General features: G+C 36.8%; 1 protein-coding gene across 1 annotated transcript in view; it reads left to right on the top strand.

Annotated features, from left to right (window-relative positions):
- GCSAML (germinal center associated signaling and motility like) overlaps positions 1-3,827 on the top strand; it is a 51,650-nt gene extending 47,823 nt beyond the window's left edge. Inside the window, exons 4-5 of the mRNA XM_047774364.1 lie at positions 2,257-2,285; positions 3,190-3,827. Of these exons, the coding sequence (XP_047630320.1) occupies positions 2,257-2,285; positions 3,190-3,423 (263 nt within the window). The 3' untranslated portion in view covers positions 3,424-3,827. The remainder of the gene's footprint in view (positions 1-2,256; positions 2,286-3,189) is intronic.
- The last annotated feature ends 10,729 nt before the right edge of the window (positions 3,828-14,556 follow it).

Below are 14,556 nucleotides of genomic sequence, written 5' to 3'. Positions count from 1 at the left end.
TTGTTTTAAGACATCATTTTTTTTTTAGTTGTGTAATGATCACCCTAACCCTAACCCTAACCCTAACCCTAACCCTAAACCCTAACCCTAACCCTAACAATTGTGATCATTACACACAAAAAAATATGTCCACCACTTGTACATTAAAAACTACCATATATTCTGGAGAAATATAACATCTTCATGGACCAGAAAATACATTGTTATTATGTCAGTTTTTTTCCAAATTGATCTACAGATTCAATGCAGTCCTATAAAAATCACAATGAACTTTAAAAAAAAAAAGACATCAGTTTTGTGTTAATAGCAGCAGTATAAGACAAACAACCTGAAACAGCAATGCTGTCTTATATAGACCATTACTGAGATCAATTCCTAGGTAGAGACCCTAATTAATAATTGGAAGTGCTCTCAACTCTTTATCTGCTGTATGGAGTCCAGATCTTCCGGAAGGTGTACCTATTGGTGCAGAGACATCCATTCATTCCCATAACATATTTGTGTTTTCTTTCATAATTCAGGACTCACAGAATCAATTCAATAGCAACACCATGCTGCTGAATTCAAAATAAATATTAGCAAAACAAATAAAAAAAACATTCTCTTTCTGTTATTATATACTCCATTTAAAGGGCATGCTTAGGTCTGATTTTTACTTTCAGATGTGATCTTGTGAAGGATATTGGCTGGCTTTCCTTTGCTAGATGATTTTCCTCAGGGTTTCCAATCAATTAAGGAAGAGTCCCATATTCCAGGACCAGAGGGAATACCTCCTCACACAGAAGAGTCTCACTTATTGCAGCTTGGAATTCAGGTTAAAGTCATCAGAAATTTTCTCCAATATTCCCATTCTGGTTCTAAGGCTACTATTTTTTTCCCAATCAATCAATGCCCTAACTTCTAATAACAAGTCTACTCAGGATATCAATTCAGCTGACCTTTAGCCTGATGATGGAATATTTTACATTTTTGGTCTGAGAGTAAATATGCTTGTTCATAAATATTTTAACATTTCCAGAATCAAAAACTGTGACCTCACCCACTGGTGTTTGATTTCTTTATATCCTTCATCATGACATTTGATTCTCCAAATCATTATCTCTAATGCTATACTTGACTTCTTCTCAGGCTACAAATTCTATGTTTATGATTATAAAATGATACTAATTTTAAAACATATATTTTAACTGTCATTACAAATGGTTATAGTTATAAAGACATATGAATAAACATAACATTTTATATTTTAAATTAGTGCATTGAACATGGCATTTTTGTGAAGAACAAAGGTATTAAAAATTAACATACTTCTGTTATACAGATTCTGTTTAACTTGTTTAACATATTCTAAGATTTTTCTTAGAATCACTTTCAAACTTATTAGGTTGTAGATTTAAGAATCAGTCAATGTTCCTTTTATAAATTGGGATTTAACTGTATTTAGGGTTCTGCAACCTCTCTAATTCTAACTTCTTTATTAAAAATATTAGTAGTGATTAACACATGTATAATTTGCTTCAGTATTCATAGCCGTAATCAACCTGTATATGTAATTTTTTTTGCATTTTTGTCTTTCTGGAGCGGCAGCCATGGCATGTGGAGGTTCTCAGGCTAGGGGTCTAATCAGAGCTGTAGCCTCTGGTCTATGCCAAAGCTGTGGCAATGTGGGATCCAAGCCACATCTGTCACCTACACCAGAGCTCGTGGCAATGCTGGAGCCCTAACCCAATGAGTGAGGCCAGAGATTGAACCCGTGTCCTTGGGGATGCTACTCTGGTTCATTAACCACTGAACCATGATGGGAACTCCTGAAAGCTATTTTTTAAATTTTAGCACCTATCTCTAAAATGCTTATCTTAAGAATTATATGAATTTCCTGTTATAATTTTATAGAATTTATCTTAAATTTATAAGCATAATCATTCCTTTTAAATACTTGCCATACTTTATTGCCATAGCAAGTTTATGGACAAAATTCTATTACCCAATTCGAAAATTCAGTTTTATTCACTAGCCTTGGTATGCATCATTTACATAGAAATGTAGTATTGATGATGCCTCAGAATATATATTCTTCCCTGATCTTGTCATACAACCTTGAGAACCTCAATAATAACATAGAATAATGTCAGATGTTTAGATGGTGTGCCTCTCTGAAGTTTTAGCATTGCTTTCTATCTTTTTCATCACCTCTTACTCCCAATTTATGATTTTCCAAAACTCTTAGGTTGCTTTCTTTTTATTTTTATCCTCCAGGTAAAGATGATGCATCCATTTCTAATCAGGTAACACAAAATTATTGCATTTGTCTGAAAATGTCAAAATAAAATTTCATATAATCTAGTTGTGGGTTTTCCTTTACTTGTAACTTCTCAATACACTTATCAAAGTCTTTCATGTTTTAAATTTTACTCTTGGCAATTTTAATGCAGAAGTGGAAAGAAATTTAAAAATCAAAATATTTTAACAGATTGAAGTGATTGGTAAGATTTTATTGCTTCCCCAAGTGTACCAAAGTCTATTGTTTTAATTTTCAAAGTTATAACAAAAATAAGTGAAATCAAGTTCAGCTAAAATTCGACCACCATAAAGCATCAGTTCTTTTCAGTTTTCTGCATTATTTTAAAATTGTTGTCTAAGACTTAGCATTTATATTTATAAACATGGTGGGTATCAATAAACATATGACAAAATTTTTATTTTTTTAATAGTACATTGCAACCATTTTATGGACTTAGTATGTAGTAGTTTAATGTTTTAATTTTTTTCAGTCTATACAATTGAAAGTTTATTTAAACTATAAATTTTATTAATTGCATTTTACCCTATGAAGATTTATTATTTTGTAACTTGGTTAATTATTTATTGAGGTCTGATGCATACATTGCATCACATAATGTATTACATAAAGTATACAATTGCTTTTCTCCAGATATTCAGGGAGATGAGATTGTCTTTCCTTCCTCTTTTATTATATTAAGTGAAATGAAAGCAGAATGAGTAGTAGTTTGAAGCAGAGTTAATGTCAATAAAATGTAATCTCTAAGACATCAGGACTTGGAGAAAGGGCTTTGAATACCTGAGGTGTAAGATCATCATTAGACAAGAAGAAAGACGAGGTGGGTCACAGAGCTCAAATTTGATGATTGAGCCTGGATCTTTGATTTCTGTTTTCTTTGTGCTCGACAGGAAAATGAGAATGGCAGTGGATCTGAAGAAGTGTGCTACACTGTCATTAGTCACAGGCCCTATCGGAGACCCTCCCTGAGCTCCAATGATGATGGTTATGAGAACGTCACAAAGAGAGTGAGACCATTAAGAGGAGGGTCTGAAACAGAATATGCCCTTCTCAGGACGACTTACACTCCTAGTTTTTCTTCCTATACCCCTGAGAATGATTATGAACTTGTGCTTCCTCACTAGAACCCTCAAGCCTCATCATCCTCCAGTAACAAAGATTATACAGAAGAGTTGCCTCCAAGGGAGATTTTCAAATTCATAATTTCATGAAACATTAATTTATGGACAGATTTTAGACATGAGATCTTTTTACTATATTGCCTTAAGAAACTCCAAAACCATGTCATATCTGTGGTTTGGGTAAGCCATATTAATTGACATAATGACATAGAGTATTTGACATTTTTGGATTTATAATGTTTTGTGGGGGAAACCTTCCTAAGACAATAAACATCTACAGATATATTACCTAGAATATTCAATTCCAGTCCTGCTTTCCAAATATCAAAGCATTCATACTCCTAATGTAATCTGCTCAACACTGGAGGTTTAATCTATTCAACAAACTTTAAAAATATAAGACCAGTTGGCAGACACTTTATTAACCTGATATTTACTTCAGTTTTGTGTTTTCCATATGATGGAGATTCTTGCTTATAAATTTGTGGTTGCAGTTCAAGTATTAATAGTTTTTTTATTTTAGCCTTTCTGAGAGGAGAAGCTGAGAGTGCCATTAAAAAAAAAAGAAGAAGAAATGAATCAGGTTTAGTTGCCCATTGTTTTTCTTTCCAATAGTAAATCAGACTATTCCATTTAAAGATTATTAAAAAAAAGAAAGTATACTTGTACTTATTGCTTTTTTCACAATGTAATAGTTAATTTAACCTATGATGAGTTATCTCTAATAAAGAAGGGTGAATAGAGTCTGTTTTTAAAATATAGGCAATTTGGTGTTAATCCATTCATTTTTACTTTCATTCTCAAGGATATTCTAAATGAAATGCCAACTTCCCGATAAAGACATAAAAATTATAATTGACAAACATTCATAATTTATTGTTAATATAGTTAAAATATACTGACTTTTTTGATCATTGACTAGGATAAATAGGTGGACTTCAGCTAACTTATTTGTTTTTTATTTTCAATACAGTGACATATATTGGTAGAAATGGGTCTGTTTTCTACTTATTAGTTTAATACCAGACCTAATATAAAATAATATAGGCTATTCTCCCATGCACAGTATTTTCTCTCTAATAGGAGGTTAAACTGAGTTATTTTCTACACTGGAATTCCATTACTGCCTCCCCTATAGAATTATTTGGAATAGGGTGGGTAGATGGATGGGTAGAATAAACAAATTAACAGAAAGTGATGGTTCATGTCAAGAAAATTTGGGTAACTCTCTTTATTTATTAAGAATATTTCCATATAATAGAAGATGCTGATAATGAACATTTATTGAACATTTGCTATATTCTACTTGTGTAACTTTTTTTTTGTTTTATAAAATGTTTGACTCTATTCTTGGTAAATTTTTGTGCCTTTGGGGTGACATCAATGTCTAGAAGGAGAATTTAATAGAAATCTTGGAATTCTGAAAAAAATAACCCTATCAGAAATATGCCAGTCTTGCAGAAATCAGCCAACTTTAAGAAATGACAAAATTATTTACTCTTGAGAGGAGGCAAGATGGCCAAAGATTAGGGGGACGTGCTTGCCCTCTCCCACAAACACAACCAAAAAACACATCTACACATAAAATGACTCACACGGAACAGCAACTGAATGCTGGCAGAAGAATTTAAACCTCCAAAAACAGCAAGAACCTTTTGACATAACTGGGTAAAAGAAGAGAAAAGAGGAGAGAGAAAGAAGGGGAATCAGGACAGGACTGGCACTCCTGAGTGGGAACTATGAAGGAGAAAGGGAACCCACACCCTGGAAAGTCACCTAACCAATGGAAAAATCAACCGAGTAGGAAGGATCTCCAGATGCTGAGAAAAGTTCAGCAGTGGGTCTGAGATCTGAAAAGCAGAGCAAGAGCCACACAGATCATCTGAACCACTGGCACAGACACCAAAAACCGAGATGCTCAGGTGGGGGCTGCACACTGAGACCTAGGCTCCAGAGGTTAGTCCCTTGGAGTAGGCTGAGGTTGGTGGTGTGGAGACAGCCTGAGGGAGTAGGAAGTGGTGTGTTGTGGGTGGAGGGAGCAATAGGCTAAGGACTGGGGAGTGGAAAGCCACAATTGAATGAACCTGGGAGAAGGTCTGGACCCACAGGAGAGACAAGGTACTAGTTTTGGGGAGGGGAGAGAAGGAGGGGAAGGCCACCATACAATACTCATTTCACCCCAGTGTGGGAGTTTGCCTGCCAGCTGACAGAGAGCAGAGCTTCCTAGGACATCCTCCCTCTCCCACCCCACACACACCTGGCCAGAAGCCACCTGCCATCCTGAAAATTGGCCTCACTACATGTGGGAAACCAAACATCAACATGGCTTTCCCTAGCCCAGCCTGCCCACGCACAAGAAATGCCCCACTGCTGCAGAGCAAGTCACCTAGCACCACCCACCCTTGGGAAGAGCTCTGTGTCCCAGGAGAACCAGGGTAAGCCTTGTCCAGCCATGGTAAGTGCACCTCCACCACAGTGCACACCTGCCAGTCCCTCCCACGCTTGGGAAGTGCTTCTATGGCTTGGAATGAGCCGGCTAGCTCTGCCTACCCTTAGGAACCGCCCCACTCCAGGGGAGCAAAGCAACACCCTCCTTCAGGAAGTGCTCCTTTGCCTCAGAGTGATGCTGGTAGCCCTGCCCACCCTCAGGAAGCACCCTCTGTTGCGGAGTGACATAGCAAGGGCTGCCCACCCTTGGGAAAAGTCCCACTGCTTCATTGCAGTCTCGCCAACACCAATGCCCTCAGGAAGCACTCCACAGCAGTGCCAGGGCAAAGCTTGCCCAGCAAAGGGGAGTGCACCAACACCATGAAAAAGAAAAACATAAGCAAGATGAAGAAGCTCAGAAACCATTCCCAGTTAAAGCAACAAGAGAACTCACCTAAAGCAGTCAACAATAAAACAGACCTCTGCAGTCTTACAGACTTTTAGTTCAAAAGGGAGATTGTGAAAATACTAAAGGAATTAAGAGAGGATATGAACAGTAATGCAGATTCCCTTGGAAAGGGAACTGGACAATAAAAGGAGGAGCCAAAAAAACCCAGAAAATTTTATTTGCAGATATACAAACTGAGCAAAAGGCAATAAAGACCAGAATGAATAATGCAAAGGAAGGCATGAGTGATGTAGAAGATTGAAAAATGGAAATCACACAATCAGGACAGCAGACAGAAGACTAAATGGAAAAATAATATAAGAGACCTATGGGATCATATAAAGCACACCAATCTATGCATAAGAGGAATTCCAGAAGGAAAAGAAAAAGGAAAGGGGATTGAAAATATATTTGAAGAAATCATGGCTGAAATCTTTCCAAATCTAAAGGAAACTGACATCAAGGTGAAGGAGGCACAGAGGGCCCCAAACAAGGTGAACCCTAACAGGCCTGCACCAAGACATATTATAATAAAGATGGCGAGGGTTAAAGATAAAGAGAGGATTCTAAAGGCACCAAGAGAAAAGCAAGCATTAATTATAAGGGAACCCCAGTAAGGATATCAGCTGATTTCTCTACAGACATACTGCAGGCCAGAAGGGAGTGGCAAGATATACTTAAAACACTGAAAGGAAAAAAATATGCAACCTAGATTACACTATCCAGCAATAATATCAATTAAAATAGAAGGGGAAATAAAGAATATCTCCAACAAACAAAAGCCAAAAGAATACATCAGTACAAAACCCATTCTAAGAGAAATAATGAAAGGGTTTCTCTAAATTAAAAAAAGAGAGAGAGAGAGATCTAAGATGGAGGAAAACACAACTGGAAAGCAATCTTTAAATAAGCCAGCATATAGATCTAAATATGAAGGTGTTTCAAATAAAATAAAATTTTAAAAAATGACATTAAAATCATAAAATGTGGGCAAGGGAAATAAGGAAATAAATAGATTCTTTATTTTTTCTTTTTTAAAAAATTTTATTATGATAATGAAGTGTTTGAACCTACAGGACTATCAGGCTAAAACACACAATTATAGGAAGGGGTTAACATACTTAAAAATCATGGCAAGCACAAATCAAAACCAAACATTACATTCACAAAAAAAAAAAATGAAAAGAAAAGCACTCGAGCAGAAAATAATTGGAGACCATCCAACCAAAAAAAGAAAGAAAGAATGGAGAACCATAGAATCAACTGGAAAATGAGGTTTAAAATGGCAATAAATAAACATCTATCCATTATCACCTTAAATGTCAATGGACTGAATGCTCCAATCAAAAGACACAGAGTGGCTGACTGGATAAAATGGCAAAACCCGTGAATCTGCTGCCTACAAAAAAACTCACCTTAGGACAAAGGACACATATGGATTGAAAGTGAGGGGATGGGAAAAGATATTTCATGCTGATGGCCAAGGCAGGAAACGAGGAGTTTCAATCCTCACATCAGACAAAATAGACTTTAAAACAAAGGCCATAAAGAAGGACACTATTTAATGGTTATAGGATCCATTCAAGAAAAGGATATTACAATTGTCAACATATATGCCCTAAAGTATAGGAGCACCCAGATATATACAACAAATATTAACAGACGTAAATGGAGAAATTTATGGGAATGCAATCATAGTAGGAGACCTTAACACTCCACTCACATCAATGGACAGATCCTCAAGACAGAAAACCAATAAAGCAACAGAGATCCTAAAGGACACAATAGAAAATTAGACTTAATTGATATTTTCAGGACATTACATCCAAAAAAATCAGAATACACATTCTTCTCAAGTGCCCATGGAACATTCTCAAGAATTGATCACGTACTGGGACACAAAGCTAACATCCATAAATTTAAGAGTATAGAAATTGTTTCCAGTAACTTCTCTGACCACAGTGGCATGACACTAGAAATCAACCACAGGAAGAGAAATGAGAAAAAAACCTATTACATGGAGACTAAACAACATGCTACTAAAATACAAATGGGTCAATGGGGAAATCAAGAAAGAAATTTAAAAATACCTCAAGACAAATGATAATGAAGACACAACCTCTCAAAATCAATGGGACACCGCAAGAGCAGTGCTCAGAGGGAAATTTGTAGCAATACAGGCCTTCCTCCAAAAGAAGAAAAATCTCAAATTGACAACTTAAGCCACTACCTAAATGAATTAGAAAAAGAACCAGCAAAACTAAAGTCAGCAGAAGGAAGGAAAACATATACAGATCAAAGAAGAAATCAATAAAATAGAATTAAAAAAACAATAGACAAAATCAATCAAACCAAGAGCTGGTTCTTTGGAAAGGTGAACAGAATTTACAAACCTCTTGCTAGGCTCACAAAGAAGTGGAGAGAAAGAATGAAAATAAACAAAATAAGAAATAAAAAATGAGAAATAACAACAGATACTGAAGAAATACAAAAAAAATGAGAGAATACTATGAACAATTATATGTCAACAAATTGGACAATCTGGAAGAAACAGACAACTTTCTAGAGTCTTAAAGCCTGCCAAAACTGAATCAAGAAGAAATAGACCAAATGGACAGACTGATCACTAGAAATGAAAACACTGCCTACAAATAAAAGCCAAGGACCAGACGGCTTTACAGGTGAATTCTACCAAACATAAAAATAGGAACTTAAACCCATTCTCCTTAAATTTTTCAAAAGGTTGAAGAAGAAGAAACACTCCCAAAGACATTCTATGATGCCACCATCACCCTAATTCCAAAACCAGACAAAGATACCACTAAAAGAGAAAACCATTGGCCAATATCTTTGATGAAAATAGATGCAAAAATTCTCAACAAAATTTTATCCGACTGAATCCAACAACATATCAAAAAAGATCATACACCACAACCAGGTGGGATTCATCCCAGTTGCACAAGGATGGTTCAACATGTGTACATCAATCAATGTCATACACTACATTAACAAAAGAAAAGTCAAAGACCACATGCTTATCTCAATAGATGCAGAAAAAAGCATTTGACAATGTCCAACATCCATTCATGATCAAAACTCTCACCAAAGTGAGTGTAGAGGGAACATTTATAACAAACCCACAGCAAATATAATACTCAATGGGGAAAAATTGAAAGCCTTCCCACTAAAATCTGGAACAAGACATGGATGCCCACTCTCACCACTGCTATTCAACATAGTACTAGAAGTCCTAGCCACAGCAATCAGACAAACAAAAGAATAAAAAAGCATACAAATAGGAAGAGAAGAGATAAAACTGTCACTGTACACAGAGGACATGATACTATATATAGAAAACCCTAAGGACTCAACCCAAAAACTCCTGAACTGATCAACAACTTAAGCAAAGTAGCAGGATATAAGACTAACATTCAGAAATCAGTTGCATTTCTGTATACTAACAATGAAATTTTAGAAAAGGAATACAAAAATACAATACCTTTAAAATGTCACCCAGGAAAAAATCAAACACCTGGGAATACACCTGACCAAGGAGGCAAAGGCCCTATGTGTTGAGAACTATAAAACCTTAATCAAGGAAATTAAAGAAGATGTAAAGAAATGGAAAGATATTCCATGCTCCTGGGTTGGAAACATTAATATTGTAAAAAACGGCCATACTTCCCAAAGCAATCTACAGATTCAATGCAATCCCTATCCAATTACCCAGGACATTTTTCACAGAACTAGAATAGACAATCCAAAAATTTATATAGGACCTCAAAAAACCCAGAAGTGCCAAAGCAAACCTGAGAAAGAAAATCCAAGCAGGAGGCATAACTCTTCCAGACTTCAAGAAATATTACAAAACCACAGTCATCAAGACAGTGTGCTACTGGTACCAAATCAGACAGACAGACAATTGGAACAGAACAGAGAACCCAGAAAAAAACACAGACACCTATGGTCAATTAATCTCTGACCAAGGAGGCAAGAACATAAAATGGGAAAAAGACAGTCTTTGCAGTAAGCATTGCTGGGAAACCTGGACAGCTGTGTGTAAATCAATGAAAATAGAACACACCCTCACACCATGCATGAAAATAAACTCAAAATGGCTGAAAGACTTAAATATAGGACAAGACACCATCAAACTCCTGGAAGAGAGCATAGGCAAAACATTCTCTGACATCAACCTTATGAATATTTTCTCAGATCAGTCTCCCAAAGCAACAGAAATAAGAGCAAAAATAAACCACTGGGACCTTATCAAACTGACAAGCTTTTGCACAGCCAAAGAAACCTAAAGGAAAACAAAAAGACAACTTACAGGATGGGAGAAAATAGTTTCAAATGATACAACTGACAAAGGGTTAATCTCTAGAATATACAAACGACTCAACAGCAAAAAAGCCAACAACCCAGTGGAAAAATGGGCAAAAGATCTGAATAGACATTTTCCAAGGAAGATATACAGATGGCCAACAAACACTCAAAACAATGCTCAACATTCCTGCTTATTAGAGAAATGCAAATGAAAACTACCACGAGACACCACCTCACAGCTGTCAGAACGGCCATCATTAATAAGTCCACAAATAACAAATGCTGGAGGGGGTGTGGAGAAAAGGGGGCCCTCCTGCACTCTTGGTGGGAATGTAAGCCGGTACAGCCACTATGGAGACCGGTATGGAGGCACCTTAGAAAACTATACATAGAACGACCATATGACCCAGCAATCCCACTTTTGGGCATACATCTGGACAAAGCTCTCCTTAAAAAAAGACATATGCACCCACATGTTCGTGGCAACTCTATTCACAATAGCCAAGACAAGGAAACAACACAAATGTCCATCGACAGACAGCTGGATTAGGAAGATGTGTTACATATACACAATGGAATACTCCTCAGCCATAAAAAAGAAAATAATGCCATTTGCAGCAACGTGGATGGAACTAGAGACTCTCATCCTGAGTGAAGTAAGTCAGAAAGAGAAAGACAATTACTGCATGATATCGCTCATGTGTGCTAAATAATATACAGCATAATGAAACTTTCCACAGAAAATCAAATTATGGATTTGGAGAATAGAATTGTAGTTGCCTGGGGGGAGGGAGAGTGATTGGGAGCTTGGGGATAATGGATGAAACTATTGCTCTTGGAATGGATTGCAATGAGGTCCTGCTGTGTAGCACTGAGAACTATGTCTAGAATCTTACAGTGCAGCACGACAATGGGAGAAAAGATTACGTATACATGTATGTGTAACTTGGTCCTCATGCTGTACAGTGGGGCAAAAAGTGTGTTGGGGAAATAACAATAAAAAATAAAAAAAAATTACTCTCTGTATACTTTTACAGTTATTTTAAAGTAATTAATGTTGTATTTAAAATACATAATTTTAATTTCTTTAAATTACAGGAGAAGGTATCATCAATAGGATAATGAATATTATTGTTTACTGTAAGCAACAGTGAAATCCAAAGCATAGATGTGACATGGTTGTAAATCATAACCATGAACAGTCCCCTTAATCTTTCTGAGATTATGTTCCTCAGCAAAGAATTTTTTAAAAATAACTGTCTTGTGTAGTTATGTAGAACGACAACAACAACAACAAACCATTTTTGGAGAAATGCTTTTTTAACATGGAAATTGTTTTCTAAAGCTTAGTTTATTTTATGCATACATATTTGGGATTTTAAAATTATTCACATTTTAATTAATTTTACTGAAGTGTTGTTAAGCATAACCCAAACTAACCATGGTAAAGAGAGTTATATGAACTTTGTCAAATGTATCCTTCCATGGAATCACTTTCCCATAAAGAGACAGAGTATTTATGTCATCCCAGAAATTTCTATCATGTTCTTTTCCAGTCAGTTTTACAAGTTCTGGCAACAAACAATTTGTATTGTATAATTATAGATTAGATTTATTTTTTTTCCTGGAGATTTAGTGTTTGGTTTTTTTTTTCTGTGTGTTGCCTGTCCTTTATTCAGAATAATGTTTTTGAGATTGACCCATGTTTTACCTTGTATTAGTAGTTGACCTTTTTTTTTTATTAGTTTCATACTATATGGATATCTTATAGTTTATTAATCTAATTGCTTATGGATGGATATGTGAGGTATTTACAGTTTTTGACTTTATAATAAATAAAGCTGCTATACATATGCTTGAATAGTCAAGTGTATTAGTTTGCTGGGGCTGTCGGTGTGCCACAGCCTGACTAGCTTCAACAACAGAATTTTATTTTCTTACAGTTTTGGAGGTTGGAAAGGCCAAGCCAGCTGTTTGTTTGTTTGTTTGTTTGTTTGTTTGTTTTCCTGGCTCCTGTTCTATGCATCTCTCCTAGTTTCTAGTGGTTTTCTGGTTATCTTTGGGATTCATGGATTTATTGGCAAGACCTTAATGTGTCAAGGCTAGGATCTAAATTTGACCAAAATTCAGTGACTGCATTAGTGAAATATCCAGGGGTCCAGTGGTTTGGGGCACATTGAGATAATCCTTCTGAAATAAAGAAGAAATTGTTGCATCTGGCTTCTTATACAACCAAAAAGAGATCCAATACCTATTGGACTTTTTTTCTTTTTACAGCTGCACCAATGGTATATGGAAGTTCCCAGGCTAGGGGTTAAATTGAAGCTGCAGCTGCAGGCCTATGCCACAGCCATGGCCACACCAGCTTTTTAGCCCCCTGAATGAGGCCAGGGATTGAACCTGCATCCTCGTGGAGGCAGTGTCAGGTTTTTAACCTGCCAAGCCACTGTAGGAACCCCTACCTATTGGATTTTGGAGACACAATACCTGTGGGATTTTGGATTTTGGAGAAAACCTATTCTTTAGTTGGGTATGCAGCTCTGGCCCATTTATAGAGTGACCTGAAAAGCTGCTACTATACATATGGGCCCAGAGCAAGAGAAGGTTGTGCAACAGGTCCAGGCTATTGTACAAATTGCTTTGCCACATGGATATGATTTGGCAGATCACTGGATGCTTGAAATGTCAGTGGCGCATAAGGATCTGTTTGGAGTTTGGGAAGGTCCTTATAGACAAATCAAAACGAAAACCCTTAAAATTTTGGAATCAAAGCCCACCATTCTCCAAAGGTAACTGCCACCTTCTTGAGAAATTGTTCTTGGCCCATTCCTGGAACTGAGAGACAAAGTATTTAACCATGAGTCACCAAGTTTACCTTGCAGCATGAGATTCCCACCATGAAATAAGTGTCATTTGACTCACTGAGCCATCAATATGGGTATGAACATTCATACTCCATCATCAAAAAGAAGTGGTTAGACTATGACTTTGGGCCAAGCAGGCCCTGAAGGCACAAGTAGATATATAAAGAAGCGGCCCAAATGCTCCTGCTAAAGTACCTTCTTTCTCTTAACCTGTACCTATGGCCTCATAAGTTTTCTGTAATCAGTTGACATGAGGAAAAACCTCAGATCTGGTTTATAGATGTTTCTGCATGATATTCAGGTATCACTCCAAAGCAGAACACTTTTGTGCTACATCCCCTTTCTGAGAGTTCCCAGAAGAACAGTGGTGAAGGTAAATTCTCCCAGTGGGCAGAACTTCAAGCAGTGCCCCTAATTGCTCACTTTGCTTGGAAGAAAAAAATGACCAGATGTGCAAATACATGCTGACTCGTGTGCTATGGCCTATTGCTTGGTGAACAGTCAGAGACTTGGAAGGAACATGATTGGAAAATTGGTAAAGAGGTATGGAAGAGAGATACATGGCTAGACTTCTATTAACAGGCTTAAAACTATGAAGACATTTGTGCCCTACGTGAATACTTGCCAAAGTGTGGCCTCAGCAGAGGAGGATTTTAAGAATCAAATGGATAGGACCTGTTCTCTGAATACCAGTCAGCTCTATAATTGCCTGGTGGGCTTATTGAATAAAGTGACCATGGTGGCAGGGATGGGCCTTAGGCTTGGGTTCAGCAATGTGGATTTACACTCACCAAAGATTACCTGGTTAGGATCACTGCATAATGGCCAAGTGTCAGCATCCGAGAAAAACGTCGAATGCTTGATACAACACCATTCATGTGGTGATCAGCCAGCTGTCTGGGAGCAGGTTAATTACACTGGACCACTTCTATCATGGAAGGGACAGTATTTTGTTCTTACTAGAACAGATACTTTCTCTGGATATGAATTTTCATTCCTGCATGCAATGCTTCTGTCAAACATACCACCTGTGGACTTACGGATTACCTTATTCACTGTCATGCTGCTCCA

Source organism: Phacochoerus africanus, chromosome 4, assembly GCF_016906955.1.
Source record: "Phacochoerus africanus isolate WHEZ1 chromosome 4, ROS_Pafr_v1, whole genome shotgun sequence".
NCBI classification, from domain to species: Eukaryota; Metazoa; Chordata; class Mammalia; order Artiodactyla; family Suidae; genus Phacochoerus; species Phacochoerus africanus.
Note: the sequence above shows the minus strand (reverse complement) of the source record. Positions and strands in the feature narration are given on the sequence as shown.